Source organism: Pogoniulus pusillus, chromosome 13, assembly GCF_015220805.1.
Source record: "Pogoniulus pusillus isolate bPogPus1 chromosome 13, bPogPus1.pri, whole genome shotgun sequence".
NCBI classification, from domain to species: Eukaryota; Metazoa; Chordata; class Aves; order Piciformes; family Lybiidae; genus Pogoniulus; species Pogoniulus pusillus.
This window is the reverse complement of record NC_087276.1, coordinates 20326498-20343776: the sequence shown is the minus strand read 5'-3', so window position 1 is coordinate 20343776 and position 17279 is coordinate 20326498. Positions and strand designations below refer to the sequence as shown.

Here is a 17279-nt window from a genome sequence, read left to right as displayed (position 1 = left end):
CTCACTCATCACCCAACCATAGTCCTGGACATCCACACAATCATAGCTGCAATTTCCTCTCTCCGCTCCAGGATGTGGCGGAGTAGAAAAGGACAAAGCCCCAGGCTTGGACTTGTTAATTCTCAGTACTTTCACTCAGCTTTCAACCCACAGTTTGCAGAGGCATCAAGTTTCTCTACTTGAGATTTGAACTGTAACTCCCAACAAAACCAGAGATCAGAACACCAGTGTTTCAGAGATACTGATTCATTCCATCTATTCAGTGTTCCCTCCCCACCTATACACCCTGTTATTAGAGCTTCATTTATCTGTGAACGGCAACAGCACCACCTCAAACTACATTTTCTGCAGAAGCTGTCTTTGTAATTCAAAACACAAACACTTGCAAAAGTTTATATACAGGGATGTAAAGACTACAATTTACAAATCTGATATGGAAAGAGCAAACAATGGAATACTGCACATCTTGGATAATCAGGTAATTGATAGTGCCTGTGTCTTAGAGCTACAGCCACACTAAGTTCTCCCCTCCAGGCAGCATCTTAGTGTTTAGTTTTCAGTATCCCACTGGCAGCTCCTACATGCCAGCTGATTCACATCTTCTGTGACATACTTCACATCCATACAGATAATTCCCACTGCACCTCAATACAAGGGCTGGTTCTCCTACTGGTGTTACACAGGCTTAGCCTGCCAAATCTCAATTTCTTCAGGGATCACTAGTCCACTGCTGGTGGAACACCTACCAGGGACTATATAAATGAGGTGGCACTTTCACAGACTCTTGCAGGCCACTGGACAAATGCAATCTTAGGAGGCTAAACTTGCTTCCCCAAGTGCAGGATGCAAATGCCAACTTGTAATGTCCCATGGAGTTTTCTTCAGAACATTCCTTCTTCTCTTTTGGGTTCTACAGGAGCCATTAGCAAGGCTAAACCACACATAATCGCCTTCAAAAGTTAGTACAACTAAAATGTAGCTGAACACATTTAAACATATACGATATCAATTACTAATAGGAGTCTACAAACAAAGCTATGCCAAAGGCTTACTTTCTACTGACAGTACATTCTTGAACTATCGAATGCAGCACTGGTTGAGTTAACCAAAAACTGCTGTAGAAAACAAACGCCTTTATCATGAGTTTGGCTACTCACCCAGTAAATCACTATTCTATTAGAAAACATCCATAATGAAGTTCCACGTAAACCTTGTGGTTGTACAACCTTGCAGGCAGGCACCTGTCAAAGTTTGGTACCTACTGCACAGGACACATGCAAAAATTCTCCTCTCATGGTGCAGGATGAGATACTGCCAAGTTCTGGTTCTGAGCCACTTTCAAAGGAAGGAGGGAAAACTGGCATCAATGGGAGGGCAAAGAACAAATGAAAGCATGTCAAGAAAGGATGCAAGGAGAAGAACCAAGTGTAAACAAGACGGACAGAATTAAGGACATTAATAGAAGAGAGGACTGTGAGAAGCTTTTTTTAAACAGTCATTCATGCCTTGGAGAAATAATGCTATAGAACTGACATTTCAATAAAGGCTACAATACATTCTGCAGCATACAAACTTGGGAAGATACCAAAAAATCCATTGTAAGTACATATATCTTGGTCTATATACCCACTCCACAGGAGAACACAGTAGTTAGTTTAATCCACATGCAGCTTTGGTGAGCTCAAAGTGGACTGCTTTACAGCAAGTTTGAAACGCTGATGAAAGCTGGAACATTTTAATTCAACCAACGATTTCAGCTGAACAACTAACTGTCAAAAACAAACTGCTCATTACTGCTAAATGAATTCAGATGCTAGTTAGGGTTATTTTACACAATTTATGAAAAAATCTGGAGCAATGGCATGAAAGAGATCTTCAAGCTTCAGCTCACCGTTAGACTTTGCCACTATGTCCCCCTGACTTCATTCCGTATTCACGAAGTAGACAGAAATGGGCACACTCTAGTTCAAACTGAATCTACAGCACACAATGGCAAGGCGTTGCACAGTGTAGCCACAATATAAATACACCTAACTACTCCTGCTTCACAGGAAAAGGCCTCAAAAGACACCTTAAAACCTGTGCTCAGCAAATCTGGTTTATTTGTGCTTGAGAAACTCTTACAAATCCCTCTTTTCAGCAGTTATACACTGTGCTTTGCTTGCTCTCTCTCATCAAACCGTCCAGCTTCTGAACTCTCCTAATAAACAACTTCTACCTCACAATTCCTTCAGGTTCCTCTTCTCACTTTAAGACTTAATCCCAAGCATTCACACTTCAAAAGGCATGCATCTGTTGAACTTGAAATGCAATAAAAACATGACCTACACTTGAAGAGAAGAAAATAGTCATCCTAGGGAGAAAAAAATATGCACAATTCAGGTATTTGTGCAGGAAATTTAATAAACTTTCAGCAACCCAAACAGCTTGGCTGTTTGGACTGAAATACTTCTCAAACTTTATTTTACTGTGCTCTTCTGTTATTTTTGCCATAAACTCAAACGTGCAGCTCAGAACCAGAATCCAACATTTCAATTAAAGATTACAGGAAGCTAAACCAAAACCCATCAATATGTTTATACATTCTACTAGGCAGAATTTGAGAACTATTACTATTAACAATCTTCCCTGAACCACAGTAAGGTAAAGCTGAAAAGTCAGCAGCTGCTGAGTGGGTAAACTCTTTCTTCTGTTTATAGTAAAATTTACTTCATGAAGAATGTGCCTGCTACAATGAAGCATCCTAAAAGCACAAATCCCAAAAGTAAAAAGAAATCTGTAAGAGAAGAAAATTAGTATTTCCAAAGCTCTTTAAAAGATATGATTAGGACAAGCCAATGCCTGCTGAGTAATTACAATTTGGAAGAAATTAAGTTTATTGACTACACTCCTTAACAGCCTGTGAAAAATCTTTCACTTTAGAACACAGATACTAAAAGCAGGAACACTTTAGAAAAATTCTAAGTGTTACATAACATTACTGTGAGGCTGTAACAAAAACAGCTTTCTGGTTTCACTGGACCAGGTATAAGGGCGGTCTTGCCACCTTTTCCTGCTGGCCAATGTTAAAATCACCTTTGCAGCTATCACCCCGCCTGTGCCATGCAAAATGGCAACTCTTTCAGCTGTCAGGATATGATCTAAAGCACATCTATTTGAGTTTTTTTATCATTTTTGTACTTACGGGGAGAGGAGAAAGTTGGTGGAACAACAAGGGGAATGATTTATCCTCAATCTTTATCAGTAATCTCCACCCTTGAATTAGTTCCCTATTGGAGGCTAGTTCTGTGAGCCACTTCTCTCAGAATGTAAAGCCCTATAAATTCTGATCACAAGACATTCCATTAGGGAGAACAGAGACGAGCCTGGAAAACCTTTCAGTGCTTCCTTGAATGTAAAGAACTTAAATTAGAAAGCATCCCACTCCGTGGCTCTGTTCTCCAAGATCCGACAGTTACAATCTCAACTGCATCAGACATTGCCTTTAATATATTCACATCAAAACTAGCCAGGCAGAGCTGTGGTTGATCTTAAAATTCACAACGTGAAAGCATAGCCAGAATTCTACCACTGACTGTCACCCTCAATGATTTAACAAGTTCCCTCAAACCTGACTTCGAAGTCAGGCACAGTGATTACAAGCTGATGACTGAAATAACATTTTCCATCCTGCACACACAGTTTTATTAGGGTTACTTTGGAATCTGAACTGAAAAACAAACGAAGTTTCCTTTTTGGCTGTCAATACACCCAGTCAAATAACATTCTCCTGCTCTAAAACTGGGCATCAACATTCACGTACAAATTTACAAACACAAGTATGTATGTGCACTAAGCTGTGTGTGTGCTTCGTTAACACCTGCATACACTTCCAGAGCAATGGAATCAGTTCAAAGGCATGTATTTGAATCTTGGATAACATGTATTCCAAAGAAACTCCTCCTGAAACCTTGACTGACAAATCTTGAAGCAACTGTCTGTAAACCTTGAAATAATTATCTGTAGCCTGGATATTCCATTTGGGATTTTATTTGGCTTGGAACAACTGGGAGAAAAAAAATTACATGTTCTTTTCTGTTCTAGCCTCCAATATCACATATATTGAGTTTTCCACTTGAAAAGTTAAGAGAATAAAGAGGACTTCAGGCATCAAAAATGCTTCGGTCAGTTATCTAAACTAACTGCCAAGCAACTGAACTCTGTTTTCTTTGTGATGTGGCAAAAACTAAAATATCACATTTTGTGTTGGTTTAATACTGTAACAGAAAATTATCGTAACTCAAAATGTCTACCCAATGGTCCAAAGGACCATAAAGTGAGGTGAACTCCAAGACACATTTATGCTACATGGAGTTTCATTTCATTTCAGCAGATGAGTAAATTTTGGGGTTTTTTTTCAAATGTTGAAGAAATCTCCAAGTGTTGTTTTTTCTCAAAAGTAAACATAAAATAGCACTTTGAGTACTTATGCACAAGGTATCCAAAATTAGTCTCATATACAGCTCAACTCCAGTGCCAGGTGTCATCCAGTAGCTGCTAAGCACACACAATAGCACCAAGATATTCAAAATCCCTGCTGTCTTCTGACAACTCAAGTAGGAAACAGCTTTGAAATAAATCAATATCCATAATGTCAGAGTGAAAAAGCATGTGGATGTATGTACGCACAGACATTCAGATGTACACAAAACCACCTTAAAAATTCAAATTACATGGAAAGGCCCAAACTGCTCTGAAACAGTACTGCAGGGCTCGTAAAAGCTCAGAAACAAGTATGTCAATGTGTGCTTCATAGCTGTTTCCACAAGGGTTCTGTGGGCAAAATGGCTGTAGAAATATTTGGACAAATCAACAATGTCTTGTGGGTTGTTTTTCCTCCCTTTTTTAAATAGCACCCAGTGAGTATTTTGTTACAACCCAAGAAGAGAACTGAGAGTGCACCTGATTACACAGATAGCTAGAGTGTAATTTCCTAATCAAAATACAGGAATTTCCTAAAACTCAAGAGAGATGAAATGCAGGAATCAAAGGCCTGGTTCAATAATAGATCTTTTTTCCTTCCTCCACGCACACATCCAAACCCCCCGTTTCTGCAACTGCAAAGAGGATAGCAGGCAGCAAAGAAGCTGAAGCCTTGGGACACAAAGAACATTTCAGCTACTGTGAGAAACAAGCCCCAGAACACCTTCCCCCAAAGCAAACAAAAGATGGCATCTACAGGAGGAGAATGACAAGCCCCAAACTCACAGGAGACTCCCCACACACACATCTCCCTTCCCTGCATGTTTTAAGGGTGCTAAAACACAGTACCTTTGCCTTTTGCAGCAGTGCTGCTGCCAACTGAAGAGGATGCCTGGGAATCCTTCTTCAGCCTCTTGCTCTGAGGTCTGACGCTGGACCTGAGAAAATGATGCTGGTCCTGGCTGTGGGAGGGCTGGAGGGAGGTCGGGGCCTGCGATAAGCTGGGATTTGGTGGGGGGCTGCTGTTAGTGTTGTTGTTAATAATCTTCTCTTCTTTCTTTGTGTTGCTGCTGCCTGGGGCTGCCTCTCCTCCTCCTCCTGCCCCTTCTTCTTCCAGGGACTCCTCATCTCCTCCTGCTCTCTTGCCCAGCTTTTTCACCCCTTCCTCCCCGCTGCTCTCTCCCAGTTTCACTGTCATCCTGTTGAGGAGGAGAGAGAGAAAAGAGAGTGGCACAGAGTCAGGCCAGGAAGCCCCCCAGAGAGGGAGAGAAATCCCTGGGCTGAGAAGGGAGAAGTTTAGCTGCAGAAATTCCTCTCAACATGGCCGCCGTTGTTTGTTACTAAATCCCCTTTCGTTTGCTGTCCCGACCCAACAACCTGTGCCGAAGGCGGGAGGGGAAAAGCCCCGCCGGAACCCCCCCTAAACCGGCCCAAAAGGCAGCCAGGCTCCCCCGCAACCCTCCGGCACCTTCCCAAAGGGGTTCGGGGCGCCTTTGGCGGAGAAATCGCCCAGCCAAACTCGGGCGTGTGGAAGCGCTCAACAGCCGCTGAGAGGAAAGGCAGCCGCCAAGCCCGGCGGAGCGGAGCAGGGCAGCGCGGCCGGGCCGGGCCAGCTGCTCGCCCCCCATCCTACCCATTCCGCGGCTCCCGGGGCCCAGGGGGGCTCTTCTTCCTCCTCACCATGGAGCCGAGGTGATCCGACCTGCCGCGGGGGGGGGATTCATGTTCCTAGCTGCGGCAGCGGCGGCTTCTCCTCCTCTGTGTGTGTGTGTGTGTCTCTGGGGCTGGGACTGGCCGAGGCTACCGAGATTTCCAGCTCCCCCTCCGCCCCCACGCCCGCCAAAGCCCCGGCACCTCTCCGCTGCTCCCCGCAGGGCAGCCCCGGGCCCGGCTGCCTTCTCGGCCAGGAGCATCGCGCCGCGGGCCGAGCGCTGTCACCCGCCGGCCTCTGCAGACCGGCCCGCGCCCGGAGACGGCCTGGGCCCCGCAGCCGCCGGCTCCGGGCTGGCCCCGTCAGCAGCTTCCAGCCGGGTTCTTTTAAGTTAAAGTGATCCCCTTCGTTATCCTTGCATTCAGTTTGAAGGGCAAAAAACTCGGCAGGCAACTGCTGCAGCTTCTCTCCCCTCACCTCGCTGGGTACCCTGAAACTCACGGTGACGCTTCGACCTCTTGGCCAGACAAAAGTTTCAACCATTATTTGCCAGAGGCCCACTCCTAGTCCTCCTGAGCAGCATTGCTTAGCACTTTTAATTCCAAATCTGACACCGGGCCCCCGGGGTGACTGTTTACTCTGTATCCAGCTCCATAAACCCTCTCAATTCTATAGGTTTATTTTTAAACGCACACAAAAGCATCAAATCATGTTATCTGCTAAAACCCAACAACTGTGATTTATCTTCCTCTGCAGAGTAAAAACGTTACTGACACCATATCTAAAAGAAGTCAACTTCCAAAAAAGAAACCACTTGCATCAAAACAGAACGAAGTAGCAGTTGCAATGCAGCCACCTTATCACTAGAGCAAGAGCCACAGTCCAACTTTAATTAAGGAAAAGCAGGAAAACCAACAAGAAAAAATGAAATCCTGAATATCACAAACAAAGAACGGAATTACTTTGGATTAGGCAGACACTAAAATTGTGTGATGCCAACAAACAAGGTGCATCAGCATTATATGGCACTGATATTTGTGATAGTACAGTTTAAGCACTGTATTCCTACTATTAAAATGATACTTTTCCCTCTAGTCACTCTCAGCTAATGCAGTGAATGTACCAATTCACAATCTATTAGGTGATGTTCTATTCTTTGCCAGGGTGCAATTTAATGATTTGAACGGTGGATCTAAACTCACATGAAAACTTGGTTAAGTACTTATCTGACAGGTCTCTAATTAGAAACACAAACGTGTCCTCCATGCAACAAAACCTGCAATCTTTTGGGTTACTTTGGGGACAGAAATCTGCCAGCTCTTACAGTTTGCTCAAAACCTTCACTTAAGGGTGACATCTCCTTGATTTCAAGTTTAATTACCTCAAAATAAACAATACATCCCCTGGCAGGATGCATTAGCAGGGGAACACTAAAGAAACTCATCTTGGGGTAAGTTACTTACGAAGCTAGGATAGCAAATCCCAGTATGTGCCCCACTCCACGTGAGCTGGCTCCTCACAGCACTCTGTCTAAGCTCTTCGGCAGTGCCCTGCACTCAGTTTTGCCATTTTTTGCTGCTTTCTCTTTTCGTTTTTCCGCTGCCCCTGCTTTTCCTTTTTCTTCCAAAGAGAAAAACTCAGCCTTGTTGCTTTGGTCTTCTAGACCTTCATGCTAGGTAGCCGTTCTTTCACTCTGCCTCCTACAAAAGCCCGGCTCCGATCAAGGATCCTTTCCCCACTGTCTCCCACGCCGCCGCACACTCATCATGAGCGGGAGAGGGCCGGAAACGGGCCGGTCCCCTCAGGGACACACACGCCCCGCGAGGGCCCAAGGCGCTGCCACTGCCCCCTCCACAGCAGCCTCTTCTGCCCCCGCGGAGGCTCGATCACCGCCTCGAGTCTCACCTGCCGCATCAATGCCGCCGTGCAGCTTCCGCGCTCCAGTTCTCCCGCCGGCGGCTGCCTCGGGTCCTCCGGTACCCGCAGCCCCAGGCGCCCCCAGGCTGCGCCCCACGCCCGCCAGCTCGGGCGGAGGCCGGCACGTCCTACGACCACTACGGACCACAGGGGCCCTCCCAGCTTTGCTGGCGGCGACAGTCCCGCTCCCTGGACGTGGAAGCGACCTCTCTTCCCTAGGCTCCTCCGAAATCGCGACCGCGGCCCTGGCACCGCCGGCTCCCCGTTGGGCCTCAACGACCCTGGCCGGAGCCGCGGTTCCCTAACACCTCGGGCTCGGCCGCGCTTCGCCGTCACCCCACAGCCACGCTCGGCCGCGGAGCGGGCCGTAATGGGGTCCGGGCCGCAATGGGGTCCTAGCTGCGGTGGTTCCGCTTCCTCGTCACCCTGCGCCGGGCCGAGGGGGCGGGACAAGACGCGGCGCGCGGAGCCAGCTGAGCGCGCCGGCGCTCCCCGCCCCGGGGCCCCAAACGACGCCTCCCATTGGCTCGTGGCGAGCGGGAGCGAGGCGAGGGGCGTGGCCAGGGCCCCACGCACCCAAACAACGAGCGGCTCGGGGCGCGTGACGCAGGTGACGCAGAGGAAGAGGCGGGGGCGGGAATGCGTCAGAGGGCGAGACCAGCCCTGAAAGCTGGCTGCTGAGTGGCCAAAGGAAGAGCCAATCGGGAGCCTTGCAGCTGAGCCCTCGAGCGTGCGCCAGGCTTCCATTGGTCGCAAGGCCGGCGATTTGCATACGGCGCTATGTTTATTGCTGCCGGCCAGGAGCTGCTCCGTTTGCTGATGCGGCTGCAGTTTGTGAGTGCTGCTGTGGCTGGGGAGTCCTTGCTGCAGCTTTGCCGGCAGTTCGGTTTACTGCCCCGCCGGGCTCCCCTGTGGTCCTGGTGATAAAAGCAGCGTGAAGTTCTTGTGGCCATATCCGCTCGCTCAGAGGCCTTCGCAGGTGCGGGCCTTTCTGCTCCCGCTGTCAGACCTGGCGGGGCTAAAGGGGAGCCCGGGGGCTGCTCTCATCGGAACCTCCTGGTGCTTTGCCGGACCAGACCTGGAAACTGGCAGGAACAGCGCTAAGGGGTCCGACGTGGAGGCCTCTCTTCGCTGTGCCGTCGTTTAACACCGAGCATCCCTCCCTTTCGTCGGTTTGGTGGCTTCTTAATGTCGATGGGAAAAAATGCCACCACTTGCTGAATTCCTGGAGGAGAAGAATGCCAGGGAGCGTGGCCGAGCGCCAGGAAAGCATCTGCTCTATGCTCCTGGAGACTGCGATCCGAGTCCCCAGCCCCAAGTGCCGCCGAGGCGCTGCTTGAGCCGGCAGGTTGCTTGGCGACACGCTTTTTATTAATCACGGCTGGTAATAATTTCCCATCGTTCGTAAAGATTGTAAATTGCAGAGATGAAATCATAAATGTGCCATCTCCTGAGACGATTTAGTGGCATCGGAGCTGCTAGACTTCTCGTAAATATTGCATTCATGTAGGTACCCTCTTAAGTGGAATGTGGGTTTTTTTTTTTTAAAAGAAGCTGTTTCCAGGATTCCGAAGCTTTATTCAGTGATGCAAGGACTTAAAAGGAGCTTGGATTTAACTTGTTAATGTAGTATTTTAACCTGTTTTGCAGTGATGGGTACTTTTAAGTCATAACTTCACGTTAACTGCAAGGAAGAATAATTTCTGAAAGATTGACTAATACTGTATAAGGCTTTTTTTTTTCCCCCTTAATAAATTACTTGTGGAAAGAACATTAGGTCATGCTGGGTTTGGAACTTTGTGAGTGTCATGACAGGAAAGGATAATTTAGCTTTCTTCTGGGGAAAGTCTTTGTAAGCTAGTTCCTTGGAATTAAGTGTCTTGCTTTAAGCTTCATAATGGCATCTAAATTCTGGAAATTTGGGCTCCCATGGAGAACGCTGGAAATAGTTATGATGGTGAACTAAACTTGAACAGGCCTTGGGCTCTGCATCCTCTATAAATATGTTGTAAAACATATCTGTAACTAGATGTATTGCTATAAATGGAATTCGTAGGCAAAAAAGAGTTAAATTGGTTGATGGGCTTCTCTGCAGAGCTTTGCATTTAAATCCACATGTTAATTAAGATGGGTTTGTTTTGTTTGGCACTATTTAGAGAGGCTACTTTGCAATCCTTTTATGATGTAGCACAAGATCACACGGCTCATTTTTGCCACTTGGTTTGACCACAACCAAATCTAACAACACTGGCAGGAAATGATGCATTGTGTCTCTACAGTGCCATATATTTCCATGGTGCTTTGCAGAGAGATGTTCAGCTCCCCACGGAGCTCAGAATTGAAGGTTTCCATTCTCTCTGCATGTGAATAACTTTATATGCTTGAACAACTCCATTGCATGAAGTGGACTGTTAAGGTGTGAAATTGCTCATGTGTGTAAATGTTTGTGAAAGAAACACTGAATAAAAAGGGAGCTGGACAAGAGCCGAGAGGCAGGGGGTAGGTTAAGATGTCAAAAGACACTTGAACTTCCATTGGTCCTTTTTTAATAGTAAAGAGGGTCCCTGATGTGCTTTGACAGACCTGCACAGATACAAAATAGAAACAACTTTCAACATTTGTTATAGTTTTTTAGACTAGTGAAGAACATTAAGTTGGGTTTGCTGCACATACTGTGTCTGTTAAGGTAAAAATGGCAAATTGGGTGCTTTTTACTAATCTAGCAAGCAATGCAGAACCATCTGGCAGAAGGACCAAGTTAATACTTTGAGGTTTATGTTGAGGTGTTTTTAAATTGGCATCATTACAATAATTATGACATGAAGATATTTTTCTGAATATCTTAGATCTGAAAGCCATCAATATAGTGGTTATTGTCCTGTGTTTTCCTTTTACTTAACTTAGAGGCTGCTACATTTCATTCATTCATTTGTTCTTAAACGGTTCTTAAGTTCTTTAATCTGGCAAATGATAATGGATGACCTTTGTTACTAAAGCAGATCTTTTCCATTCAGGTAAGAGGATTTAAATCAAAGGTCAGAGTTCTGTAGCTAATCCTTTGCTTTACTAAAAGTGGAGCACCTAATCACAGAACTTCATTTTTTTTTTTCTCAACATCTCTCTTCTTGGAAAAAGGGGAGAAATGCACTGTGTGTGACTACACATGTCTGTCCTGGGTCTTCAGGCCCTCAACTATCAGGGATCTTTTTGAGTGCAGTACTTGAGAAGGAAGATCTTAGTATTCTAGGATGCCCTGTTGATTTGTCCATCTAGAATACCAATCCCCTGCAAGAGGGCTTCGCTGTCGGACATCAGAGGGCAGAGGACTTCAATGCCCAGTGAAGCCTGCGTGAGAAAGGCTACTGGACAGAATTTTGTGTAACAGTGAGTCAGGCAGCTGTGAAAGCTGTGGAAACGGTCGCTTGAGCAGAGGCGGCGGGACACCGGCACCACGGGGCCGCGCGTCCCGTTCCCCTTGCGCTCGGCAGTTTCCGCCTCTCTCCGCTATGCCAGGAGACAGCTTCGGTAGTTTCCGTGTCTCTTCGGCTCCAACTCGGGAATTTCCGCTCTGGGGGCTCTCCCGGTTGTCAGGGGTAACGCAAAGCATCTTGGAGCGAGTGCGGCCTTCAGGGCTGGGGCCGCGCTCCGGGGCCGCCGGCAGGTAAGAATGCGCGGGGAGCGCTGGCCCCGCTGGAGCTGGCCTGAGCGAAGGCGCCAGGAGCCCTCAGCGGCTTGGCCGGCTTCTTCTCGGTCGGTCTGGGCCCGGACTATGAGAGCGGCGGCGTGGCGGTGAGCCCGACGCTTCGGGGCGGCCAGGCCGCTGCCTGTGGTTGCCCGGAGCTCGGGTGCGTGCGGCGGCGCGCCCGGGGAGCGCGAAGGCAGCGGGCGGGACCCGCGCTATCTCCGCCGGGAGCCGCAGCCGCAGTCCGCTGCGGGACCGCGCAGTCAGCTTTGCTTTGTGCTGGCGGAAACGGTTCCCGCTCGGCGGGGGCCACGCGAGTCTCGGCCCACGGGCAGCGCTGTCCGAGTCGGGTGTTTCTCACCCACTGTCCGCCGTGCGGGTTCATGGTTTAACCGGGCTTTTACCATTTGCGCTTAATATTTCACTAGTTAAAGTGTATTTTGTGCTTAGCCGTCTTTTTGTGTCGTAACTCAGCTTTGTGTTCTAAATGTTCATATTCTTAGGTTGAGGTGGAACTTCCTGTGTTCCGGTTTGTGTCCATCGCCCATTGCCCTATCCCAGGACACCACTGAAAAGAGCCTGGCCCCCTCTTCTTGCCCTCCTGCCCCCCTTCAGATATTCATAAGTGTCAATAAGATCTGCTCTCAATCTTCTATTTTCAAGAGTAGACAGCCCATGGTCTCTCAACCTTTCCTCATGAGATGTTCTGGTCCCTTCAGCATCCTTATAGCTTCTGTTGGACACTAGCTAATGTATCCCTGTCCCTCTTGAACTGGGAAACCCAGGACTGGATAAGGAAATCCAGATGTGGTCTAAGCAGGACAGAGTAGAGGGGCAGGAGGACCTCCTTTGACCTGCTGGCCACACTTCTGAATGCACCCCAGGAGACCACTGGCCATCTTGGCCAGCAGGGCACTTAGCTGTCCCTTGGATAGCTCATTATGTATATAGTGCCTGTCTGTTCTGAATGGTGTCTGTGCCATGTACTCAAGCACAGCTGCTGGAAATGTTTGTTCTCCCTCCACAGGTTTGCAGTCTGACAGCTGCAGTTGCTATGGCTGTGTATGTGGATCATTGGACAGAAGCTCCTGAGTCAGTTGCCTCCCCTTCCCATATAGTGTGGCACCCACTTCACCCACTCCTGGCAGTTGCTTCCATCACCACATCATCTGGAGGCCGTGTGGATATCTACCTGGAACAGGTCAATAATCAGTAACTAATCCAACAAAATGGGCTCGATACCATTTTGCTGATTTGAAGCTTCACTTTTTTAAATGTGTGTATTTGTAGCCTTATTTAGGCTCTCTCTGTGTCCATGTCCCATGGCATCTAGGACATGTCAGATTCATCAGCTGCTGATTACATGCATTTTATGGAAAGTTCTTCATAACTTTAAATTCGTATTTTCATTGAAATTTAGTTTTTGCAGACTTTAAGTCTTGTTTGTGGTGGTTACTGATTTGCTTTTTGCTTCTCTTGGTAAGAGAATTCCAAGCTTATAAATGAAGTGGACACCACTCCCTTCAAATAAAAACCAAAACCAACTTTGAGTGGATAAAATGTACTAAGAAACGTAAATTCAAAAAGAATCACTTCTCTGCTTTGAGACTGAGCTGATTTGCCAGACTCAACTTGTTCCATCTGAGTGGGTTGTTTCCTAGCAGATTTTCTGCCTGTGGATGGATATTTCCTTTGCACGTTCCAAAATTCACACAAGAGGCTTGTGTAGGACTTGGCTTTGCATAATTTTCAGGAAACAAAGTGTGCTGCTAATGGCAATGGTACTACAGCTATCTAGTAGCAGGGACACTGGCAAGGCTTGAAGTCTGTTAATCTGTGCATCCTGTAAAGTACCTGCTTTTCAAAGTGTATGATGAAAAATTGTCATCCAACTCTTAGAAATAAGAAATGAGTGCATGGGGAAGGGAAATGATTTGCGAACCATGTACGAAGGAGGGTCTACCTCAAGAGCTATTTGAGCATTAAGTTATTCTATGTCCTTTGTGAGGATCCTTAGTCTTTTTCAAGAATTGGGTTGTTTTTTAACTTGAAATGTGTTTGAAGCTGCCTTCTACCTCCTACAGGAGTACAAGCTTGATACCCAGTGAGTGCTGCTTGTGTACGCTGCGAGGGAAGAGCAGCCTGGAAAAGCAGAACAAGGCAGTCACTTGACACTGCTGTGTTTTCATCAGCAGTTTCCAAGTGGATGTGCTGCTTGTTGTAGCATGTTTTTATGTCTGTGAAATACCTTAAAGAGTACTTCATATCTCTTGCAGGAAGCTCTATTGCTTTCCAGTCCTTTGTCACAGAAAAAATATCTCATTGATTGGGAAGTGAATGTGAAGCTTTAGCTGCATCCTTTCTCTGAGGATTGCACTTTTTTTCCATTCACAGGGAGAACATGTGTCAGATACACACCTTGAGAGAAACTTTCATGTCACTTCACTTTCCTGGCACCCTTCCAGACCCATCCTTGCAGCAGGCTGGGAGACAGGAGAAGTTGTGATACTTAACAAACAAGACAAGGAGCTGCACACTGTACCGCTGAATCACAATGCCAAAATTACAGTCCTGGACTGGAGTACAAATGGTACCTGCCTCGTATCTGGTGATAGGGTGAGTACCTGGAATGCTAAACATGTGGAATGTGGTCTTGCAAGCCTTCTGATGGGAAAGGATACTTCTGGAGGAGATAAATTCCCTTGCTTTAGATACAAATAAAAAGTGTTGGGGAGTAAAATCAAATCTGTGTTTCAACTTCTAAAGTACTTGTTGCTGTTTTATCAGTTTAACTAGAAGTGTCTCTAGTCTCAATATATGCTGAGATTAGTATTTCAGGCAGTTTAATGGATGTGGGGTAATTGAGACATGGACAGTCTGAATTATTTGCTCCTGTCTGTGCACAAGTTTTGTGGCAGACTCAAGACTAAAGCCAAAATGTTGAGAAACATATTCAGCCACTGGATGCCATTGTCCTTCTGGACTGCAAGACATGGTCACTTGATGGTGTTCAAGGCCGGACTGGATGAGGGCTTGGGCTATCTAATTTGATGGAAGATATCCATGCCTGTGGCATCAGGGTTAGAACTGGGTGATCTTTAAGGTGCCTTCCAACCCATTTGATGAGAGTATGAGGTGAAATAGAACAAGCAGTGACTTCAGGGAATACCTTAACATGACAAAACAAAACCTCTGTATATGTTGGCTTAAGAGCTCTTCAGTTTCTTTTAGTTCAATTGCTGTAGTTGGGAGGACCAATGTCAATAGATGGAACAGTAGCACATTTCAGCTCAGAAAAATCCATTATTGCAAAATAGCTTTGTTACCCTCTGCAGGTATTGAAACACATGGCTAAGCACGGTTCAAGCTACTCCCTGGTGTCCCTCAGAACTGAGTTTACAACTGGGTTATCTGGGTACTGGATGAGATACCTAAAACAGGAAGGAAGGCCAGCAGTGTTATAAATGGAGAATGATGCTCTTAGTTGAGATCCTTGGAATTTGATGACATTTAAAGCTGAGGGAGAGGTGAGAGCCAACAGGGCATGAACTTCTAGATGGTAGAATCTAGCCAACAAGATGCAGAGCTGTGTCACGTTCTTTGAGAGACAGCACGGTTTTAAGTGGTGTAAATATTATTGTCTTACTGATGAAAGGAAGTTAGAACTTTGATTCTTAGGGGAAAAGTATTACCTTGGAAGCCTCACATGCATCTGGTGTGGCTTCCAGTTAGGAGAGTGAAGAACAAACGTTTAGTGTGACCAGCTGCTACTGGCATTTCACTTCACTCCACTGAAAACAGAGCAGATTATAATTCCATTTCATTGTCCTCTATCTGACTGAAATAAAATGTGAATGATGTTGATACTGCACTTTGCTGTTTGTTTTTTCATACAATTCCTACACAGAGAGCCTCCAATTGTAATTTGGTTCCCTAAGCACTAAAACAACCAATAATAAGTAATAACCTTATAATTCCAACTGGCACTGGATAGTTAATATGTATGTGATAGTGGAGTATCTTTTTGATTTTCTGTCTTCTAAATTCTTTCTAGCAGCTTGATGCTTGTTCTAAGCTGGCACTGCAAAATGCATGTTACCTTCAGAACCTGTGCCACGCTCTGAGGGCCAGCTTAGATTCATAGATTCATAAAATACCAGATTGGAAGGGACCTCAAGGATCATCTAGTCCAATCTTGATAGACTACCCTTGAGTTAATTAGCTAATCAGTCTTTCTTTGTTTATTATAGAGTGGTTTGGGTTAGCATCTATTGGTCTAGCGTCTATCATCCTTCTAGTTACTAAGCTTTCTTTCATGGAGATGAATCCTTGTACTTTAATGTCTCTTCTGATAGAAAGCAAGCACCAGAAATTCTTTCCTTAGGTTTTCTGTGTTCTGTGACTTCACATGTCTAATCATGCCCATACTCATCTATGTCAATGTCGTATATACTTACTCAGGCATGCATGTCTTATGCTCTACTATCCTTTAATTCAGTATCTTTTCTTTTAACAATCAGAAGAGAGTGGAAAGGGAGCTAAGTAAACAAGCACATGCTACTTGTGGAAGAAAGCCAAGGTGGTTCCATTTAATTGCTCTGACATTGTCATTTTACTAAGAGTGGATATGCCCAACAAGCTTTAGAAGATAGCCTGACTTGAAATAAGCAGTATAATGTCAGATATTTTTATTTCTTGTGATTTAGTTTTTAATGGGAGTAGTTTGTATGTGTCAACTAAATGAAAAGAAAGGTGTTGCTTGGCCAATAACATGTTTGTTTTGTGCACTGAGCACAGGATTCTCATCTGTGTGCAGAGAGCAGTGAGTGAATTCTTGCTTTTTTGTAGCACGGAGTCTTGGTTCTCTGGAGAGTGGACCAGCGAGGCAGAGTGCAGGGTCCCGCCCTGCTGAAGCAGGAGTTTGGAAAAGGTCTCTCTCACTGTGTCTTTCGACCACCTCCTCCTGGCGAGTAAGTACTGGGCCCTCGCACAGCACTGGCAAACCAGGGCTTTCTCTTGTTCCACAGAGATAATCCTACTTGCAGACAAGCCTTTTAGAAAGAGGTATCACAGGATATTAGGGGTTGGAAGGGACCTCCAGAGATCGAGTCCAACCCCCCCTACCAGAGCAGGACATAGTCTAGTGCAGGCCACACAGGCATACATCGAGGCAGGTCTTGAAAGTCTCCAGAGGAGGAGACTCCACAACCTCTCTGAGGAGCCTGTTCCAGTGCTCTGTGACCCTTACAGCAAAGAAACTCTTCCTTGTGTTGAAGTGGAACTTCCTGTGCTGTAGTTTATACCCATTGCCCCTTGTCCTGTCACAGGGCACAACTGAGAAGAACCTGTCCTATCCCTCTTGACACCCAGCCCTCAGATATTTTGAACGTTTATTAGATCCCCTCTAAGTCTTCTCTTCACTAGACCAAAAATACAAAGAAGTCCTTCTCCTAACTGTCCTTTATGTGCAGGTTCCTCCCACTCCAGTCACTGGCTATTTATGTCCTTTGTGCAGCAACAGATCTTTTCCATTTGTCTGTCCTGTTGAGTCTTCTTCCTTGAATTCTT

At 46.1% G+C, this 17279-nt stretch overlaps 2 protein-coding genes across 5 annotated transcripts in view; one reads left to right on the top strand and one right to left on the bottom strand.

The window, feature by feature from the left end:
• Nucleotides 1-8444, bottom strand: part of CRAMP1 (cramped chromatin regulator homolog 1) — a 40662-nt gene extending 32218 nt beyond the window's left edge. For 2 of the 4 annotated variants that reach the window (XM_064153355.1, XM_064153356.1), the window contains exons 1-2: nucleotides 6095-6287; nucleotides 5311-5660 (exon numbers count right to left, since the gene is read on the bottom strand). In XM_064153355.1, the coding sequence (XP_064009425.1) occupies nucleotides 5311-5660; nucleotides 6095-6144 (400 nt within the window). In that variant the 5' untranslated portion in view covers nucleotides 6145-6287. Of the gene's footprint in view, nucleotides 1-5310; nucleotides 5661-6094; nucleotides 6288-8017 lie in introns of those variants that run through there. The other 2 variants (XM_064153358.1, XM_064153357.1) reach the window with 2 other exon arrangements.
• Nucleotides 8445-8743: 299 nt separating this feature from the next.
• The window catches only part of IFT140 (intraflagellar transport 140), a 69048-nt gene continuing 60512 nt past the window's right edge, over nucleotides 8744-17279 (top strand). The window contains 4 exon segments of the mRNA XM_064153354.1: nucleotides 8744-11690; nucleotides 12739-12912; nucleotides 14106-14327; nucleotides 16560-16681. Coding sequence (XP_064009424.1) covers nucleotides 12766-12912; nucleotides 14106-14327; nucleotides 16560-16681 — 491 coding nt within the window. The 5' untranslated portion in view covers nucleotides 8744-11690; nucleotides 12739-12765.